Genomic DNA, 21822 nt, shown 5'->3' on the forward strand with positions numbered 1-21822 from the left:
TTAAAGGGAGTTAGAAAGAGACTATACCTGGCAACCAAGGGGTGAGGTAATGGGCGGAAAGGTGGGGTGGGCTCAGGCCCTGGAGACTCAAGGGCAAAGTGATGGCCTAGGAGGAGCCAAGGAGACCAGTTCTTGGCAGCAGCTGAAGAGATACCCAAGGGTGAGCTTTCAGGCACTGGGGCAATCAGCTGGTTCTGCAGGGGGTGCAGGATAAGTTGGGCTGGCCTGGAATTTGCCTGAGGCCACCCTGCCTTGTCTACCTAGATCATCCACTGGTCCTGATCCTGTTCGTTGCCTTCCATGTCCACCTGGAGAGAAGGCTAGGTGTGGGTGGGGAGGGGCCTCAGCCACCCAGCCGGCCGTAGTCCCAGATCCTGCCCCTGGTTGGATCCAGAGTCTCTGTATCCTTGGCCACCAGTTAGGTCACAGGCAGGGGCCCACCCCCACACCCCTGCCTACCTCATTGACCTCTCCATCATCAGGTGACTCATTGTAATCATTCATCTCATCCATGTCCTGCATGTCCTCATCATCCTCTGAGTCCTCTTCACTATCCTCGTCGTCATCTTCATCCTCCTCTTCCTCGTCATCATAGTGCTGGTGAGGCAGGGGAGAGCCTATAGGCTCTGTAGGCTTGCCTGGACCACTTCAAGGGCTGGTCCACTTGGAGCCTTTCTCAGGGGCAGTGAGTGACCCTCCATTCCCCAGACTTGCCCCCCGCCTTGAGTCTAGCAGACTGGTGCATGTTTTGCAGGACCTTGGTGCTAGGTCCAATGGCCACCCACTCTAGATCCCCTTTATGGCCTCTGCCTAGAGCTGAGGACCACAATTGCTCTGGAGTCAGAGGTAGGACCTTCAGAATTAGAGCAAAGCTTTAGTCCACCTGAGCCCCACAAAGGCCCTACCTATTGGAACCACTCACCTCCGAGGCCGGCTTGCCAATGGGTACCAGATTGTTGTCTTTCTCTGCGATGCTCTGGAGCTGTGGCCAAAGGGGGAGAGGAGGGTCAGGGCCCAAGCAGGGCATGTCAGGGGCATGGGACTGGCCCACTCTGCCCCTAAGAAGATACCCCCACCCCCAAGTATGGAGAAGCTTCCTCTCAGTTTTTTTTTTTTTTTAATTTTAACGTTTATTTTTATTTTTGAGACAGAGAGAGACAGAGCATGAACAGGGGAGGGGCAGAGAGAGAGGGAGACACAGAATCTGAAACAGGCTCCAGGCTCTGAGTGGTCAGCACAGAGCCCGACGCGGGGCTCGAACTCACGGACCGTGAGATCATGACCTGAGCCGAAGTCGAATGCTTAACCGACCGAGCCACCCAGGCGCCCCTTCCTCTCAGTTTCTAGAAAGAGTCAATCCCTTTGTTTCTTGTCATCTGCTACTTACTTATAAACTGGATCCAACTAAATTCTCTGGGCCATGGTTGCCCTATGAGATTACAGTGAGGGTAAAGTGAGAGACTGATAGAGAATATGGCATCTGCTACATCCTCAATACAGTCAAAATTACTATTTCCTATGAGTTAGAGAACAGAGCCTGGGCTCCAACCTGGCCCAGAAATCCCATGGTCCCACCGTAAATCAGTAGCATAAAGACTGGAACCTAGGCCTCCTACCTCCCAGCTTGATTGTTCCCAGCTCAGGGCAAAAAGCTCCTCCAGGATCATGGTCTGAGAAAGGCAGGGGAGGTCCCTGACTAAGGCTCCACCACTGTGCTAGGTCCTTACTCACCCAGGCCTGATGCTGTTGCTCTTGCTGCTGCAGCTCCGTCTCCTCCACACAGGGTCGATCCAGATTAAACCACAGTGTCTCAGTCACACGGGGGAAGAGTGAGGGAAACAAGGTGGACATGGCTCCTAGACTGAGGTAAAGGGCCAGGTGAATCCAGATCAGAAGTATTTGATTTCAGTTATTTGGTTAGTCTGATTTGGGGATGGGGTGGAGTAGAAGGTAGGGGGAAATAGCTCTTCCTTGTGGGAATCAGACAGACCTGGGTTTGAGTCCTGGCTCCACCACTTACTAGCTGTTTGACCTCGGCCAAGTCACTTAACCTCTCTGAGCCTCAGTTTCCTCATCTGTAAAATGGGGGATAACAGTTATACCCACCCTCATAATTATTCTGATAATCAATTTACTTTGTGGAGAAGTAAAGCTGTTTGCAAGCTATTCAAGGAGTGGAAAATGGAAGCCAACATGTAGAGCTATGAATCCAGAATGCAGACTGGTATTACAAAATTAAACAAAATTAGAGGTAGCAGGGCTCCACTGACACTATCTTTACCTCTTCCAAACATGAAGACCTACTTTTTGCCCTTTTATGAGAATCCATTCCATTCTTACTCCACGTCAGAAATTTAGGGCACTAACCACCTCTCTCATGAACCACAACCAAACTGGGGTGGGGATGGGCTACCACGTGCAATATGGTTCAGAAAGGCATTCTAAAGGCATGAGTAAATGCATAAATAAGTAAATGTTAGGCTGAATGAACTAACGTGAGAGAATACGTAAATTCAGCACAGATTTAGCTGAGGGAGCGGACCAGAAAGGTCCCAGAGAATCTGAATTAAAACCTTTCAGTTCACAGGAAAATCAAGGCCCTGGGACAAGCAACACTGTCTCTAGGTCACACAGTGAGGTGGGGCATAGAATTCCTACGAGGAAGAAATCGAGGCCAGGCACTAGAAGAGATGAGCAGGAGAAAAGGACCTACGTCTAGTTCTACTTTTGCCCTAATTCATTTGACTGATCCTGGGCCAGCCGCTGTCCTTTAGTAAACCTCAGCTTCCCGGCCCGTGTCACTGACACAACACCCATCCTGACGGCCAGTAAGTTTGAGGCGAGAGACCGAGGCTCCGAAAGCCCCACCCCTCGCGGCAAAGCCACCGCCCATTCTTCGCTTATTATGAAAATGACCGCGGGGTGGCCCAACAAGAAGAATGCAGGGGCGGGATTCGAACAGGCATTTGCCCTTTATAGGGTTGCTAATCGCAAAAGCAGCGAGGCCTGAATAGGGCCAATTAACTGGAAGAACTGCTGGGTGACAGAAAGTGACACCAATGAGTGACGGATCTTGTGCGACGGGGTGGAGCTTAGCCTCGAGGAAGCGGCCAATGAGCTGGAGCTCTTTACTGTTAAGAGTGTGGGCACGGAGCTCCTGAAGAGCCGGGTCAGGGCCACGGGGTTTCTCCGAGGGAGGAAGAAGAGAAGGGGCAGAGAGACAGCAGCCTCAGCCTGGCTTCCGTACTTACCGCGCCGGGAGGCGGCAGCCGGCAGCGACCCGGAAGCACTTCTCTCTGCCTGAGCGGAAGGGCCCACCAGAACCGGGGAAGCACCAACGCATGCGCCTTCGCTCTCCTTTTGTTTCTCGTTCCCGCCCTCCACACCGGATGTGACGCTCTACACCTTAGTCACGTCGTTAAGGTTGGAAATTTGCCTACTCTTTGGCCCCTCCTCGAGCCTCCGCCGAGGGCCCTCTCCAGTCTGGCCCCGCCCCTCCGTGTTTAGCCTGGCTGTGCTTGCGAACGCCTACTGAAAACTAGCAGCTATCTGTTTTAGTACTAGGACTGTTCGTCCTGTGGCGTCCTAGGAAAATTTGTCCACTTTTACCCCAGAATTGCTGAGTGATATTACACCTCATCTGCCTTCCCATTCTCACCCTAAGTTTCTTGTTGGGGCGCATGCTTTATTTATGTACGACTTCAACAGAAATAGTTAAGTCCTGGGGCACCTTGGTGGCTCAGTTGGTTGAGCATCCAACTTTGGCTCGGTTCATGATCTCACTTGGAGGGTTGGAGCTGCGGGACCGGCTCTGTGCTGGCAGTGCGGAGCCTGCTTAGGAGTCTCTCTCTTACCCTCTTTCTCTGCCCCTCCCCCACTCGTGTGGGGGGGGGGTGGGGGGTGTGAGGGTGTGGGCGTGAGTGTGTGGGCGTGTATGTGTTTGCGTGCACTCTCAAAATACATAAACTTAAAAAAATAGTTGAGTCCATACTATATTCCAGACTCTGCTAGAAGCTGGGGAAAATCTAGGAACATGGTCCCTGCCCCCAGTAGACCTCACACTCCAGTGGAGAAGCCAGACTCTGCAGACCCGCAGGGGACTCACAGGTTTCATAAGATTGCCGGTCCAGTTCCAGTTCTGCATTTGAAATCATGTATGGGTTTGAATGGGTTTGAGTGACTAGTCAGCTTCAGGCACTGCTTTTGGGGAATTCAGCTGCCCTCTCCAGGCCTGGGCTAAATACATTAGTGGTCAGCCTCGTCATCTCTCCCACTCCTTCCCTGATGATTCTGTTCCAGTAACCTCTGACTCAGCCTCCCCTTCAGAGATCATGCCTTCTGACAACGGCAGTCCTTCAAACCCAACCCCCATTAAGCTCCATCACCCACCAGCCTCTTCTAGAGCTAGCATTCATCCACAGTTCTACTCCTGACCACACCAGATGTGTGAAGTTTAACAAGTCGTTTTCCCCACCTGGATTTAGTTTTGTCTTCAACCAGCTTCGAAAACTATGCAGCCTTCCTCCTATCCTGGACTGATGTGAGGATTTGACGAGACTACATATTTAAGTCCTAGTGTACTGTGTATGTTAACATGATTATGTTTCCAAGCAGCTCTAGTTGTTACAAAGTTTCCATTAAAGAGTAAATTTTGCCTCTTGGAACTGTCCACCTTTTTCATCCATTCACTCAAATACCTTCTGGGTGCCTTACTGTATTCCTGTCACTAGTCTAAATAGTGGGTATATAATAGTGAACAAAACAGACCCCCCCCCCCCCACATCTCTTCATGCAGCTTCCATTCTAATGGAAGAGATAAACAACAAAGAAGTTAAATAAAATATATAGTTTTAAGATAGCAGTAAATGCCTAGGAGAAAAATCAGAGAAGTGGGGAGGGAAGTTTTTTTTATTTTAGGTAGGGAGGCCAAGGAAGACCTTATTAGGAAAATGACTTTTGAATAAAGGTCTGAAGAAAAAGAAGGGGGAGGGCATTGATATGATGTTTAGGAAAGAACATTTCAGAGAGATCAAGTACAAAGGGTGGAGAATTGCTGGAGCATAGTGTACTATGGTGAGAGCAGGAGATGAGGCCAGAGAAGTAGCAGGAGCCAGATAGTACAGCCTTGCAAGTCACAGTAACGATTTTAGCTTTTACTCCATCTTGAGAATCCTGTGAAGGGTTTTGAGCAGAAGATCCACATGATCTGATTTACATTTTAACAGTTACTCTGGCTGTTCTATGAAGAATAGATTTAGGAGGGAGAGTGGTAGAAGCAGGGAGACCAATTGGGAGCCAATTATAATAATCCAGAGGTGGGGGATGAGAAGTGGTTGAAATATGAGTATATTTAGAGGGTAGGGACAAGAGAGCTTGCTGAGAGATTGGATGTAGAATATCAGAGGCAGAAAGGAGCCAAGATGTTTGGACTAAACAACTGGAAGACCAGTGTTGCCATTTCTGAGATGCAAAAGACAAAGGAGATGCTGTTTTGGGGAGGCAACTATCTGGAGTTCATTTTTGGGTGTGTGGAGTTTGAAATGCCCATTAGTGTACAGATGGTGAGAGGGCAGGAGGAGGAAGGGACAGGAGGTCTGAGGGCCAGGGGAGACATCTAGACTGGATATATCAATTTGGGAGTTAACAGCACACAGATGGCATTTAAAGCCATGAGACTAAATAAGATCATCAAAGGAGTGACTGTAGATGGAAAATACTTTCCTTCAACATTCAGGATTTGAGGAAACTAGGAGAAGCCGCAAACCAGACTGAGAAGGAGGGCCAAAATAATAATAATAATAATAATTATAAGAAGAAGAAGAAGAAAGGCAGGCAAGCTGGGAGATATCCTGTAAGTCAAGTAAAGAAGGGGTATCAGGAAGGTGGTCATGCTCCACCTTTAGAAATAAGCCCATCAACCCAACCAAAGGAGGGATGCAGAGACTCAGAGCACAGTGAAACGAGGTTTTAATCAATGTTCTTGCAAGTGGGTGTCTGACAAACAGGCATGCTCTGGACATTTACCGCAGACAATTTGTTTCCTAGCACACAAGTCCCTCCCCTGGTTCCTCACTGGCTAAGTACTACAGAGGTTACAGTCTTACCCGGGCATTACCTATGCCCATGTAAGGCAAAAGGTAATCTGATTGGAACAAATGTACATTCCCTAAGGTGATGCAGAGACTTTCAGTCTCTCTTCCCTTTGTTCTTTGGCGCATGCTCATTGCAAAGCCCAGGAAAATAAGCCTGCAAAACAGAGAGGGGAAGAAGAACCAGGAAATGAAGTATCTAAGGCTTTGGGACTCCATTGTGTGTGTTTGGGGTGAGGCGGGGGCGGGAGGCAGTTTGTACATATTTCCAATAGGTTGTAAACCTATTGTTAACTAGACAGCACAGCTTTTGTTTGGTATTTCTGAAAATAATAATCATCTCCCTTCTCACATCTACTACAACCTAGTTCTGTACAAATTGTGTTTCTAGTTGTTTCCCAAGCAGACCAGGAACTCCTGAGGGCACAGACTTAAGTGGTTTCTATGTCCCCAGGACAAAGCCTGACGTCTCCCATCTCCTCGATCCTTTCTCTGCTTTTCTTGTGGCCTATGTCCCCATGAGTCTCTCCTCCTGCTTCTTTTCCTTACAGGATCCCTACTGCCAGCACCTTTTGCCTCTCATGCTTCCTGACAGCTCTGGCCTAGTGGAAATTCCCCTGTAAGCTAGAGTTTCTTACCAAGGTCTTTAGCCAGGTTCAACAAGCCATGGTGACTGGTTAGTTCCAGATAGAGGAAGAGGGAGTGGGAGAAATGGAAAATTTGTGTGATTCCCTATTTTTGGCTTGGGTAACTCAGTCAATGATGGTGACATTTGTTTTACATTCATTATCCATCATTTAACCTTGCCAGGTGCTTAACTTGCTTTCATTTCAAAGATAATAAAACTAAGACTCTGAGAGGTTAAGGAATTTGCTTCATATTCCTTCCTTTGTTCCACTGTTTGGTCAACATTTATTGAGTACCATGCAAAAGCCAGACACCATGCTAGGCCCTATGGATAGAGCAATGAAGCAGAAATAATCCCTCTCGTAGAGAAAAATATAGTGCAGTGAGGACTAAGTCAATTATAGACAATTATAGGAGAGCATAGTAAATGTTAAAATCAATGTATGCAAGAGTGTTATGAGAGTACAGAGAAAGGAGAGATGAATGGGTTCTGGAGAAACTGAGTTTAGACTTTTGTTCCAGGGAAGGAAACATTTGAGAGGGCCTTGAGGGATGAATAGGAGTTTACCTGGTAGACAAGTGAGAGAAGGAGCTGTACAAAGAGGCATTATTACCTTTAAGGGTATGGAGTTGAAAGGAGATGATGATGTGTTTAAAGAACAGTGAAAATCCTTTTGGGCAGAACCAGGTATCTGAGGATAGAGAAAGAGAGATGAGAAAGAACTCAGATGGGAAAGGCTTTGGTGGCCCTGAGATTGAGTGGACAGAATGGGAGCCAGGAATCCTGGGCCTTACCTTGACCCTACTGTGACTTGCTGGGGACCCAGGCAGATTCCACTTCATATCCCAGCTTCTGTTTTCTCTAACATAATATCCCAAACATGTCTCCAGATCTATGTGAGTCCCTAGAAGATACTTCCTGGCCCTGGCCCTTCTGTCCTGAGATACTACTTGCTCCTTCATTGTGTTTTATTCAAGCCAGCCCTGGGCTGAAAGTAGGAGGTAGGATAGGGATTTCTCAAGAGTCAGAAATAAGTCCAAAGCCCATAAGCTAGAGAGGAAAATCCATGGCTCTGTGCAGAGAATTCTCCAGGATCCAGGAAGGGCAAGAGCTGAGTGATGTGAATACAATATCTCCCTCCTATTTGTTCCTGAAATGTTTAGAGTGCATTTTTGCTTCAGGGCCTTTGGGCTTACTGTTCCCTCTGTCTGGAACACATCCCTCTTGCGATGTAACCTCTGACAGTTGGTTTCTTTTGTTTTTTGTAATGCAAGTGCCTGACTTAAGCTTTGGTTACTGAGCGGTCCAACTGACAGCCATTTCTAATAAACAGGCCAACCTCTCCTCCACCAAGTCTCCTTTGTTTTAGGGATTTTGCTGACTTTGATAACTGACCACTTTGGGCCACTTGTTTGTTCTCTTCCCCCACTTTAAATTATCACTCTTAAGTTTTAAATTCCCCAAAAAGACTGGGCCCTCAGGGGCAATTAAGTGGCTCAGTAAGTTAAGCATCTGACTTCAGCTCAGGTCATGATCTCGCGGTTCATAAGTGCAAGCCCTGAGTCGGGCTCTGTGCTGACAGCTCAGAGCCTGGAACCTGCTTCAGATTCTGTGTCTCCTTTTCTTTCTACCCCTTCCCCACTCGGGCTCTGTCTCTCTCCCTCAAAAAAACCCAAAAAACAAAAAAACTGAGCCCTCAAAACCCAAGGCCCCAACCATCGACCCCAATAAAAGCAAAACCCCAGAACCCCAGGCCCATGTGCTCTTTCTATGGTGACCTTGCTGTGTGGCCACAAGTATGCTGTGTAATTTCCAGGTTCTGTAAGTAATAAACCTTTCCTCCAAAGTTTCCTGATGATTACTGCTGAAGGGCATCTTAAAAAAAGAATCACAAGGGCCAGCCCAACCACAGCACTGCTTACCAGTAGGCTGAGACCAGCACAGAACAATTGGTATTGATGCAGTTTTAGAGTTGGGGGGGTGGGGGCAGGGGTGCATCCAGAACCATTGGCTAAGAAAGAATTCTTGAGACATCTTTGGTGCAAAAAGGTGATTTTATTAAAGCATGGAGCAGGACCCATGGGCAGAAAGAGCTGCCCTGGGGTTGTGATAGGTGATTGATAATACACCCTCAGGTTGGGAGGTGGTTAGGGATAGCATAGGTCTTCTAAGGAATTTTGGAAGCAAGGTTTCCAGGACCTTGAAGGGGCCAGCTGTTGTTAGGAAAAGGCATTTATTACTGTCTAGTAAAACCTTTATCATGAGACTCTTCAGATGTATTTCAGTGGGCCGTATGCTTGGAGGATGATTGCCAACATATATCTTTGGGGGGAGAGGGGGTAAAGGAAGTTTCCAAAGCAATTTTTATATGTTCAGGTAGACTTACAGGATCCTAGAGGTTGGGATAATGTTAAGCTAAGGTTGCCTTTTGCCCTTAGCAAAGTGTCATCATCGAAGCAGCTGAGCTCCTAGAGGAATGTCACTCTGCTTGTCCCAAGGACTTGTCAATGAGCTGTAGGCAGTAAGGAAATTTAATTTTTCATTTGCCTTTGTTTCCACATCAGTGTGGCTGGCAGGACTGCATGATGGTCCTTGCAGTTACCTAAGGGGGGGAGCGAATGCCTTTTTTTACCTGTAACTTGCTTATTAACCACCTAACTCAGATGGGTAACATCATCTCAGAAAGAAGCACCACTTGCTGGGGGTCTGTCACACTGCTATGTGCTTTTGCATACTGGCCCTGTGGTATGTTGTCTGTGGCGTGCAACACAAAGAGTCACAGCTATCATAACAATCCAATGATCTCCCCAGAGCATCGCGATCAAGCCCACAGTGTCTAATGAGATAATCAGACTCCTAATTATAAAGGCCTTAATTGACTATTACTGTGTGAGAGGGTCCTCCATGCCTCATGGCCAAGAAGAGCTAAGGAAGGTAGACTGGATCACAAGGGCATTGTCACTGCCCAAGGAGAGGCTCTGGGCTAAAGACACAAGGAAAAGAGGACAGGAGACTCCCACCTGCAACCACTGAGTCAGTGAGTTATGCTTGGACTACATGTCCTAATCCAGAAGACTGAAATAGCTTTGCAAGCGGAAACCAATGGCACCACCAGAGGGAAAATACAACAGAGGCCTACAGTCTCTGACACCACTTCACTCACTACTTCCACTCTTCATCCCCTGACCCAATGGGATATTACCAATCCCTGGTCAGGTGTTACTACATAAAATGATGGACAGATATACATGTCCTGAACATCTGGTGCCAGAGCCTCTTGAGAACCCTGAGGAGGTACACCATCTCCTTGATAAATGCAAAACCCCACGGACACTTCCTGGGTGTTAGTCAATGCCATGTAAACCAAAATGCAAGACTCTGGTATTACACTCAGAGGCCTAGGAGCTTTTCCCAAAGATCCTATGTATATTGCGCTAGTGGAGGCAGACCCCAATCCAGAGAGGTCTTTTGGTACACTCTGGAAAGGAAAGCAGCCACCTAGCAAGAGGGCTTACAGTGATGTCATCCAAAATTCTTGGCAACAACACCTAAGATTAAGGTAACAGGATAAAAACAAAAAGTAGAAACTGAGACCACAACTGTACCTTAACTGGAATTCAAACATTTCTTAGAGATTTTATGCAGCAGGAAGGAAAGAGAGGAACAAACAGGCTATTGCAAGTTTTCTTGTTGGTTTGGAATGGGCTCTGAATTGTTACTCATGGCTGCCAAAATGCACCAACTGGCCAGTATCTCTGAAGACCGTAAAATCCATAACTTTTTAAAAGATCCATCCAGGTTATGTGCTTGTTTCCTCTAAGATATCACAGATCCTGAACCCCTCAGCTTTCCCCTGAATGGGGCAGAACTAGAAGCACACTTCTGGAGGCATCCCTGCCACCAAAGGGAAAGCTGATATGGTTATCAAGGCCTCCAAGGAAGAGGAAGAGGGAAATGGGGCAAAGGCCCCTAGAGTCCCCTCATACTCATACTTCTCTCCTCCCTTGGATATTTACTGCCTAGCTCCATGCCATCTTTCCATCACAGTGATCACTGCTAAGGCTCACAGTGAATGGAAAGACTAAGGTGAAGCCCATCTCCTGCTGCACAAAATGAGCATGGTCCCATGGGTTTATCCTTTTCATGACTACAATGACCCAAATGACTCCCTCTTCATTTCCATTTCTGAATAGGCCCGATTTGACCTCGAGTCCACAGAATTATTTTTATGGGGTGCTCCTCTAATTAAAGGTCAGTGCCACTATATTTTCCAGGTACCAGCAAAACCATCAAAAAGGCACTAAAACCCCAAGGAGAAAACTTACATTCTTTCTTGGTCCCTTGAAAATGTAAATCTCACCGTGTCTTTGAAGTGTAAACACCCCAGGATGTAACTTAAGTCTACTTGTCAAGGACAAGTACAAATCTTAAAAGCCTTCACAACTATTAGTAAAAAGCTTTAGCCATTGGAGCAAGACACCTTAACTTGTTCCATCTGCCAACTGGGATTCAACTTTTTTATAAACTAGTGACTTTTATGTTATGTACTTGATTCATGGCTAAAATTTTGCAATAGTGTCTCTGTGTATCTCTGTATGTTTATGTATGTCTGTGGATATATGTTCTGTACATGTGGGTTTTTTTTTTCTCTCTCTCTACCTCCAGATGGTATTGCCAAAATTAATTGATAAGAGTTCCATTTAATTGGCTTAAAAATGAGCACTTAAAGGGGCGCCTGGGTGGCTCAGTGGGTTGAGCGTCCAACTTCGGCTCAGGTCATGATCTCGCAGTTGGTGAATTCGAACCCCACATCAGGCTTTGTGCTGACAGCTCAGAGCCAGAGGCTTGCTTTGGATTCTGTGTCTTCCTCCCTCTGCCCCTTCTCCACTCATGCTTTCTGTCTCTCAAAAATGAGTAAATGTTAAAAAATTTTTTTTAAATGAACATTTATGAATTAAATATTCCTAAAACTCAGAAATACAGAAACTAACCCAAATGTTTTTTAAGTTCACATGATCTGGGATAATCTTTGGTAAATAAATCTAGTTTAAATTTGATTTAATTAAAATCGGTATGTCTTCAGAGTTATCAACATTAACTATAATGCAGACATACAACTTTTATTCTACCTGGTTTATTAGTCAAATTCATGTTATCTCTAATATAAATTTTGTCAGGAAGAACAGTAGCTTGGGATGATGGCTGACTTTGTCTAGTGTCTAATGAAGTGTTTTTGGGTATCCTAAACATAATTGTTAGGAGCAGTGATTTAGATAGATGTAAGTGGGACAAGAGTTTTTAGGTGAAACTTTCATCAGTAATTATATCTTATAGCATGTCCAGTTTCATGGGGCACCTGGCTGGTTCAGTCAATGGAGCATGCAACTCTTCATTTTTTTTAATGTTTTATTTTTGAGAGAGAGAGAGAGAGAGAGAGAGAGAGAGAGAGAATAAGCTGGGGAGGGGCACAGAGAGAGGGAGACACAGAATCCAAAGCAGGCTCCAGGCTCTGAGCTGTCAGCACAGAGCCTGACATGGGGCTCCAACTCGAACCGCGAGATCATGACCTGAACTGAAGTCAGATGCTTAACTGACTGAGCCACCCAGGCGCCCCAAGCATGCAACTCTTGATCTCAGGGTTGTGGGTTTGAGCCCCATGTTGGGTGTGGAGATTACTTTAAAAAAATAAAATCTTAAAAAAAAAAAAACAGTTTCCCAAATCTTTGGTAACTTTCATTGTTATAATTTTGCTAAGTTAAAAAAAAAAAAAAAAAGAGGGGTGCCTGACTGGCTCAGTTGGTTAAGTATCCAACTCTTGATTTCGGTTCAGGTCATGATCTCAAGGTTTGTGAGTTCAAGTCCCACATTGGGCCCTGCACAGACAGCTAGGAGCCTGCTTGGGATTCTCTCTCTCTGCCCCTCCCCAGCTCGTGTGCATGTGTGCTTTCGCTCTTTCTCTCTCAAAATAAGTAAATAAACTAAAAAAAAAAAGAATTTTGCTAAGTTAAATTAAATGATGGGAATTCATTGAATGTCTATATTATTTCTAAACAAGATGAAATACTGAAACATTAATTATTTTTTTAAGTTTTACTTGTTTGTTTATTTGTTTGTTTATTATTTATTTATTTATTTAGAGAGCATAAGCAGGGGAGGGGCAGAGAAAGGGAGAGACAGAATCCCAAGCAGGCTCTGCACTGTCAGCACAGAACATGATATGGGGCTTGAACTCATGAACCATGAGATCATGACCTGAACTGAAATCAAGAGTCCAGCGCTTAACCAACTGAGCCACCCAGAAACATTAATTGTTAAACAAGTCTAAATTTACCTGCTTTTGACCTCTCATCATAGAAGAACTTAAAGACATCTGGGTCTGTTAGTAAACATGTCTTGGGTCACATGGAAAAATTGTGTTATGGGGAAATGTGTGTTACTAGAAATTGTTAAATATATTCATAAATTTGCCAATCTAATGAATGCTGATGTAAAAGTTCACAACTCGTTGCCTTTTAGTTGTTACTAGAAATTAAGGTTTCTAAGGGTTAAGAATTCTAATTAATATATGTAATTAAAGCTACTAGAACTAATAAAGGAAACAACTCGGTATGCAAGGAAAGTAGGATATGGTTTTGGCTAAGAGAAGGTATGAAGTATGAAGATGCATTTTTGTTAAGGAAAAAGAAAAATTTGCCCTAAAAAAAAAAAAAAACTGGTTATTTCATAATGGGAAAGAGGAAAATAAATGACAAAAATCAAACTTTCCCAAATCATTTTTTTTAAGTTTTATTTATTTATTTTCAGAGAGAGAGAGCATAAGCAGGGGAGGGGCAGAGAAAGGGGGGGGGGAGAGAGAGAATCTCAAGCAGACTCCACATTGTCAGCGCAGAGCTGTATACAGGGCTCAGTCTCACGATCTGTGAGATCATGACCTAAGCCAAGATCAAGAGTTGGACACTTAACCAACTGAGCCACCCAGGTGCCTCCCAAATCAAATTCTAAATGAAGTTCTGTTTTGTTTTGTTTTTTAATTTGGAAATACATTTGGGATTTTCTAAAGGGCACCTGGAACATCTCAAAAGATTTGTTCTCTCTCTGTATAAAAAAAGACATTAAGGGACACCAGGGTAGCTCAGTTGTTTAAGCGTCTGACTCTTGATCTTGGCTCAGATCATAGTGTCATGGTTCATGGGTTTGAGCCCTGCATTGGGCTCTGCCCTACAGTGTGAAGGCTGCTTGAGATTCTCTACCCTTTTCCCCACTCATGTGAGTGTGCATGTGCACGTGTGTGTGTTCTCTCTCTCAAAATAAATAAATAAACATTAAAAAAACAAACATAAAAAAAAGAGGGGTGCCTGGATGGCTCAGTAGATTGTCTCACTCTTGATTTTGGCTCAGGTCATTATCTCAGGGTCGTGAGGTAGAGCCAAGCCCTGCTTTGGGCTCTGTGCCGAGCGTAGAGTCTGCTTAAGATTCTCTCTCCCTCTGTCCCTTTCCTCTGCTTGTGCTCTCTCTCTCAAAAAAAAAAAAAATAAGTAAATAAAAAATAAAAAAACAAACAAATAAAAAAATAGGGGAGTCTGGGTAGCTCAGTTGGTTAAGCGTCTGACTCTTGATCTCAGCTCAGGTCATGATCTCATGGTTCATGAGTTCGAGCCCCATCTCAGGCTCTGCACTGATGGTGAGGAGTCTGCTTGGGATTCTGTCTCTCCCTCTCCCTGCCCCTCCCCCACTTATGTTTGTTTTCTCTCATTCTCTCTCTGTCTCAAAATAAATAAATAAACTTTTAAAAAAATAGAAAAAGACATTAAACGAATTGGACTTATTTGATGTGTTAAATTACATGGAAACATGCCAAGTAAGAAATAATGCTAAACTTTCTTCATGGATATCCTTGTATGGATATATGTTACTAATACAAGTGTTCCAGAAATTATATGAAATTCCCAGAAGTCCAATATGTAACATTATCAGCCATAATTCCAGTTACCATCTTAACATGTTTGCATATCACAGAAATAACCAAATTTCCTCATCAATTTCACTAAACAGAACTCTCATCAGACTTTTAACTATGGGCATTTTTTAATGTTTATTTTTAGAAGAGAGAGAGAGGGAGAGAAAGAGTGTGAGTGGGAAAGGGGCAGAGAGAGAGGGGGCAGAGGATCTGAAGTGGTCTCTGAGCTGACAGCAGAGCCTGATGCGGGGCTCAAACTCACAAACTAAGAGATCATGACCTGAGCTGAAGTTGAACATGTAACCTACTGAGCCACCCAGACACCCCTTAACTATGGGCATTTTAAGTCTTTTTTCATTTACAGGCAGTTATTGTTTTACTCTGAGTCTCTTGCAAAAGTGCTTCATCTTCAAGGAGATTCATGGAAAGGACTCTGACAAGTACAGCTTTCTGATAACTTTCAGATCATACCATTGAACTCAGTAAGAATTTACAGAACTCTTACGAAAAGCTGGATTCACAAGACTGTAACGAAACATCAAGATCAAGAATTAATTACATATGGGCGCTCCTGGGTGGCTCAGTTGGTTAAGCATCCAACTCGATTTTGGCTCAGGTCATGATCTCACAGTCATAAGATGGAGTCCTGAGTTGGGCTCTGTGCCTACAGCATGGAGCCTGCTTGGGATCTCTCTCTCCCTCTCTCTCTCTCTGTCCCTCCCCTGCTTGTGCTCTCTCTCTCTCTCAAAATAAATATTAATAAAAAAAATATTCTACAACATCACCCAAATCTTTGAACAGATGGCTAAACTCTTGCAATCACTAACCTGTTTTCATGGCTGGACCTTTCAAGTTTGAGACGACGGCTGTGGACTGGATTTCAGAATATTGTCTGTATAATTATTATAGCATTTACTATTATAATCCTATTTATGTGCAATTTCTGGGCAACAAGGTGCCCTACCCCCGACTTTTAGCATGTGGGCTACCCCGCCACCATTAATCTCCTCACCATTGCCTCTGATACCTCAGCATCACAGGGAAGATTATAATGTAAACCTTGACAGTGGGTTGTTCTTTTTTGCAGCCCAAATGCCTGACTTAAGCTTTGACTACTGAGACATCCATATCAAGGACAGTCTTCTTCAATAAACATATTGCCAGCCACATGGGCTAAAGAGCCAGGTCACCTCCCCGCCAACGGATGCTCTTTTGTTTTGGAGATCTTGTTTTTTCTCTTCTCACACTTTAAATTCTCACTCTTATTTATTTAATTTATTTATTTCAAGTAGGCTCCATGCCCAACATGGGGCTTGAACCCACAAGCCTGAGATTAAGAGTCATATGCTCTACTGACCGAGCCAGCAGGTGGCCCCTGCTTTCATGTTTTAAGTTCACCAATAAAGAGTGAAACCGTGAAACCCTAGGCCCCCACCCATGACTCCAATAAAAGTGGAACCCCAGGCCCGTGTGCTGTCTCTACCCACGACCTCGTTGTGTGGCCCCAGGTATGCTGTGTAATTTCCAGGTTCTGAGTAATAAATCTTCATTTTTTTCAAAGTTTCCTGATGGTTATTGCTGAAAGGCATCTTACATTCATAACAGGAAGCACAAGGGTCAAGGCCAGTCCAACCACAACATTGCTTCTTGATAAGCTGGGACTGGTACAAGATACTCCTCCATATCCATACAGAAACTTTCCTTACTTCACTATGGCCTCTGCCCAGATATCACCTTGTAGATCTTTCCTATATAAAATAACCCCTGCTGGGCACCTGGGTGGCTCAGTCAGTTAAGCAGCCGAATTTTGACTTCAGCTCAGGTCATGATCTAACGGTTCAAAATAAATAAACTTTAATAAAATAAAACAGCCCCCTCTATCATTCTCTATTCCCTTACCCTGCTTTATTTCTCCAGAGCACCATCACCATGTATCTCTTCATTTGTTTTCTCTCATCTCCCCTCCCTCACTGGAATGTTAGCTCCATGACAGCAAGGACTTTGTCTTGTTCACTGTTGTAGCCCTAGCACATAGTAGACACTCAGTGAATCTTGAACTGATTAACTTTTTTAATGTTTATTTATTTTGAGAGAAAGAGAGAGAGAGAGAGCAGGGGAGGGGCAGAGAGAGGGAGAGAGAGAATCCCAAGCAGGCTCTGTACTGTCAGCACACAGCCCAATGAAGGGCTTGAACTCACGACCTGTGAGATCATGACCTGAGCCAAAATCAAGAGCCGGACACTTAGCCAACTGAGCCACCCAGGTGCCCTACTGCCACCTTGCTGGTCCAAGGCACCATCATCCCAGGCCTGGACTCCTGAGGTCTATCTGATCCACCCACCTGCCCACACCCTATCCCTTCTGCCCACCTCAGCCAGAAGATCTTTCAAAACTGCCGATTGAATCATGTCACTCCTCAGATTAAAACTCTTCAATAATTAAATAATCTGATCATCCCTTGCAGTGATGAGGAAGTCTGTGGAAATAGTTTGCTAATTCTGTAGAATTAACTGTTATTTGGCTGTATTAAGATGATAAACCAGGGGCGCCTGGGTGGCTCAGTCGGTTAAGCATCCGACCGTGGCCTAGATCATGATCTCACCATTCCAGAGTTCGAGCCCCATGTCAGGCTCTGTGCTGACAGCTCAGAGCCTGGAGTCTGTTTCAGATTCTGTGTCTCTCTGCCCCTCCCCCACTCATGCTCTGTCTGTCTCTCTCTCTCAAAAATAAATAAACATAGAAAAAAAGATGATAACCCAAATTATTTCTCAGAGCCTGGAAAAGGCAACACTAACTGTCACAGTATTATCAGTTTTCTATTGCTGCACCCATCTCCTAGCTTTGTGGTTTATTGTTGCAGGCAAGATGGGATGGGAGGACAGTGCGATGAGGATATAAGCATAGTGTCAAAGTATTTTCCCACAAAATACTGATTACTCACAAAGGGAAAACTAAGAACTATATGGAGAGAAACCACCTTAACCAAACTATTGCTAGCAATAGGACATATTGCACATCACATACCCCTGGATATGATACACTCAGAAAGGGCCAATGCTCCTCTGATTTTCTGGCCAAAATGTGTTTGGTTATGTAAGAGGCCAACATTCAGGGAACATGGATGAAAAGTATATGGGAACTCTCTTTACTACTTTTGCAATTTTTTTGTAAGTCAAAGATCATTCCAAAATGCGAAGTTAAAAAATCAAATGGATGTAGTGACTTAATAGCTATCTTATTAAATTTCATGATTTTTATGAGTCAGGAATTTGGGCAAGACTCAGATGGATAACCCTTCTGCTCCATGTGGCAGTGGCTAGGGTCACTTGGTAGTGTTCAGCTTATGTCTGAGCTGGTCTTGAACATCCAAGATGGTCTTACTCATGTGCTTGGCCCTTGGGCAGGGGTTGCTGGAAGGCCATCCTTCCTAGACCCCTCTTTTCCATGTAGTCCAGGGGCTTCTCAGTGTGGCCCCTCCAGTAGGTAGTCAGTGTCCTCACATGGTGGCTCAGGGATCTAAGAGATAGGAAATAGAAGCTGCTAGTCCCTGCCTCGATCGGTTTGGGCTGCTGTAACAGAATACCACAAACATGGTAGAGAGCAGAAAGAAAAAGCAAGCTCTCTAAATAACTCTTATAAGGGCACTAATCCCATCTAAGCCTAATCACTTCCCAGAGGTCCTGCCTCCCAATATCATCACATAGTGGGGGGCAGGTAAGGGATCAACATACGACTGTGGGAGAGACACAAACATTCAGTCCTTAATAATCCCTAAGGCCTGGAGCTAGAAACTGGCAAAACATCAGCTTTATCACATTTTAGTGGTCAGAGCGGTCACAGAGCCTGTCCACGTTCGAGGGGAAGGGTCACAGACCTCACTTGCCAACAGTCAAAGAATTTGTACTCTTCTCTAACCCCTCCTCATGGGAAAGGGCTTTTTCCCCTCCATTGCACAGGATTAGATTAATCATAACCTTTGTTTCTTGGTACACTCTCAGCATTGGTCCAGGCGTGACCGCCTTTATATATTTATTTATGTCTTTGCTTAGCTTTTTTCAAAAAAGCAACGGAAATCTTACATTTTCCCTTTCTGCATCGTTTGTGATTTGTATACCTGCTTGATAACATGGCTAGGAAGAACTTCTAATGAAAAATCTAAACTTACCTCTAGTTGGAATGGGGTAACATGATACTCTTCTTTCTAAAATATTATATTTCTTTTATTTACATTGACAAAACTTAGTAGAACTGGAAAAAATATTGTACAGTCTAAGAGGTTTCTAGGGAGAGAAGCTCTGAAGGCTGTTCTCAAAAGTAAACATAGAATGTGGTTTCTCAGCTAAATTTCCTAGAGACAAGGCAACAAAATGAGACCATGTATCTGGAGATAGCATTACAGTGAAAAAAGCATGGGCTTTGTAGCTAAATCAGCTTGGGTTGAATCCTGACTCTTCTACTCTTTAGCTGTTTGGGAAGTCACCTAACTCCCAAGGCCTGAGTTTCCTCATCTGTATGTTGGGAGTAATAGAGTTAACAATGCAGTGGGTTGTGGGAGTTACAGACACAACAAGGTAAGTAAAGCATCCATTATTCTAACTGGGGTAGAGTAGTTCTCAATGTATGATGACTGATGTGATTATGTAACACATGTTTAGTTTCATTTACACCTTCAAACCTCTCCTAAGAGAAGGAAAACAGATACATGTCCCAGTTTAGGGAATGAAGGTACCAAGACCAGCAGCACAGTGAAGATCGCAGGCTGGTTTGCAGGCTGGTTCAATAGTGCTGCTGACCATGGTCTGGTACTCAGCAGTGATGGCGCCCAGAGTGGGCACATGGGGCAAGGTGAGCATCTCATAACCAGACTCTGACCTTGCCATCCCAGACGTACCCGCGGCAGGACCATGTGCTGAGAACAGACTGAAACCACAGACCTTGCCCCAGGAGAGGTATGCCACTAGTTGGGTACGTGAGGACAAGATTTGGAGGTTTTCCCAAAATCATAATGGGAAAACATCAATATACATTATTAAAAAAAAAAAAAAGAAAAAAACAGGGGCAATACCATCGATCTTCTTGCTAGCAGCAATTTTACTATCTGAAATAATGTTTGAGAAATAGACTAAGGGACAAGCATCTCTGACTTGAAAAAATGAACTTTTCTTCCTTTACTTTTTGTTTTTTAAAGATTTTATTTTTGAGTAATCTCTACACCCAGCGTGGGGCTTGAACTTACAACGCCGGGATCAAGAGTCACGTGCTCCAGGGGCGCCTGGGTGGCTCTCAGTCCGTTGAGCTTCCGACTTCGGCTCAGGTCATGATCTCAGGGTCCGTGAGTTCGAGCCCCGCATCGGGCTCTGTGCTGACAGCTCGGAGCCTGGAGCCTGCTTAAGATTCTGTGTCTCCCTCTCTCTCTGCCCCTCCCCTGCTCGTGCACTGTCTCTCTCTGTCTCAAAAATAAAATAAACATTAAAAAAAATTTTTTTTTAAAAGAATCACGTGCTCCACTGACTGAGCCAGCCAGGTGCCTCCTTTCTTAACTTTTTTATAATGGTTAAAGAAAGGGTTTTTGCCATAGAGAGCATTTTAATTAATTTCAGACCATACAAGGCATAAAGAAATACTTGAAGGTTATGGTATCAGCTGTGACGATAATACTCAAGTGTGTAAGTGCGGATAACTTGGCTTCATGAGGTTTTTGTTTGTTTTGTCAAAAGCATAAATGTATAGTGAGGAGTGCCTGGGTGGCTCAGTCGGTTAAGTGTCCGACTCTTGATTTCAGCTCAAATCATGATCTCACAGTTGGTGAGATCGAGCCTCATGTTGGGCTCTGTGCAGACAACGTAGAACCTGCTTGGGATTCTTTCCTTCTCTCTCTGTCCCTCCCCCACTCACATGCACATGCACATGCGCTCTCTCTCTCTCTCTCTCTCAAAATACATAAATAGACTTAAAAAAAAAAGCACAAATGTACAGTGAAACTACCCCCAAAAGGCAAAGTGTAGAACAGTATGCTATCATTTGTGCACAAAAATGGAACATATGGTTGGCCTTGAACAATGCAGAGGTTAGGAGTGCTGATACTCCCTACCTCACTGTGCAGTTGAAAATTTGCATGTTAGGGGTGCCTGGGTGGCTCAGTTGGTTGGGCATCCGACTTCAGCTCAGGTCATGATCTCATGGTCCATGAGTTTGAGCCCCGCATCGGGCTCTGTGCTGACAGCTCAGAGCCTGGAGCCTGCTTCAGATTCTGTGTCTCCTTCTCTTTCTGTCCCTTCCCCGCTCATGCTCTCTTTCAAAAATAAACATTAAAATTAAAAAAAAAAAAAAGAAAGAAAGAAAGAAAAAAGAAATCCGCATGTGACTTTTGACTCCCCCAGAACCTAACTAGTAATAGCCTACTGTTGACTGGAAGCCTTACCAGTAACATAAACAATTAACACATAATTTGTATGTTATGTGTATTTATGCCATATTCATACAATAAAATAAGCTAGAGAAAAGAAAATGTTATTGAGAAAATGCATTTATAGTACTGTACTGTTTATCCGAAGAAAATCTGTGTATAAGTAGACCTGTGCAGTTCAAATCCATGTTGTTCAAGGGGTCAACTGCATATGGCATAAACGCACAGAATTTCTATGGTAGTATACCCAAGGACCTAGGACTAATGGTAGCCTCATGTTCACATTTCTGCAAACATATCTATAGTATCCATAACTAATACATAGCATTACTTTATAAATATCCTTCTTACTGAAATGTACATAATGGTATCAAATCAGATGCATCATTCTGTATTTTATCTTTCCATTCAACATTTTATATATTTATATTCATATACATACAAACATACATGTTATATTTAAATAAGGTATATACTCATATGGTTCAAAAAATCAAAACAGCATAGAAAGATTTATAGAAGAAAGTCTCAGTGCACCTGTCTGGCTCGGTCAGAAGAGCATGCGACTCTTGATCTTGGGGTTGGGAGTTTGACCCCCTGTTGGGTAGAGATTACTAAAAAATTAATAAACTTAAAAAAATTTTTTTTAAATAGAAGAAAGTCTCATTCCTAATCCTGTGTCATCCCACCAAGCAACTACTTAAAAAATTTTCTTCTACATTTCCAGAATTTTCTTACGCAA

At 44.1% G+C, this 21822-nt stretch overlaps 1 protein-coding gene across 4 annotated transcripts; it reads right to left on the bottom strand.

Moving 5' to 3' along the window:
* On the bottom strand, positions 1–3370 carry LOC125937242 (anaphase-promoting complex subunit 15). Of its 4 annotated transcripts, none has more exons than XM_049651819.1 (5): positions 3252–3370; positions 1732–1861; positions 923–982; positions 460–597; positions 1–308 (listed from the first exon to the last, which is right to left on the bottom strand). In XM_049651819.1, exons 1-5 carry the CDS (start codon positions 3341–3343, stop codon positions 261–263), a joined length of 468 nt encoding a protein of 155 aa, XP_049507776.1. In that variant the 5' UTR covers positions 3344–3370; the 3' UTR covers positions 1–260. The 4 variants fall into 4 exon arrangements, with proteins under 4 accessions (XP_049507776.1, XP_049507788.1, XP_049507778.1 ...); XM_049651831.1 differs by having other exon boundaries at positions 1732–1856; positions 3252–3314; XM_049651821.1 differs by lacking the exon at positions 3252–3370 and adding an exon at positions 2714–2860.
* Between the last annotated feature and the right edge of the window lie 18452 nt (positions 3371–21822).

This window comes from Panthera uncia, chromosome D1 (genome assembly GCF_023721935.1).
Source record: "Panthera uncia isolate 11264 chromosome D1, Puncia_PCG_1.0, whole genome shotgun sequence".
In the NCBI taxonomy this organism is placed as follows: domain Eukaryota; kingdom Metazoa; phylum Chordata; class Mammalia; order Carnivora; family Felidae; genus Panthera; species Panthera uncia.

Coding starts and splice junctions, on each gene's coding strand:
- LOC125937242 (XM_049651819.1), bottom strand. CDS start 3,343: ATGCGTTGGTGCTTCCCCGGTTCTGGTGGGCCCTTCCGCTCAGGCAGA. Junction 983..1,731: donor AGCAACAGCATCAGGCCTGG/GTGAGTAAGGAC, acceptor CTTTGGCCACAG/CTCCAGAGCATCGCAGAGAA. Junction 309..459: donor ATGATGGAGAGGTCAATGAG/GTAGGCAGGGGT, acceptor CCTTCTCTCCAG/GTGGACATGGAAGGCAACGA.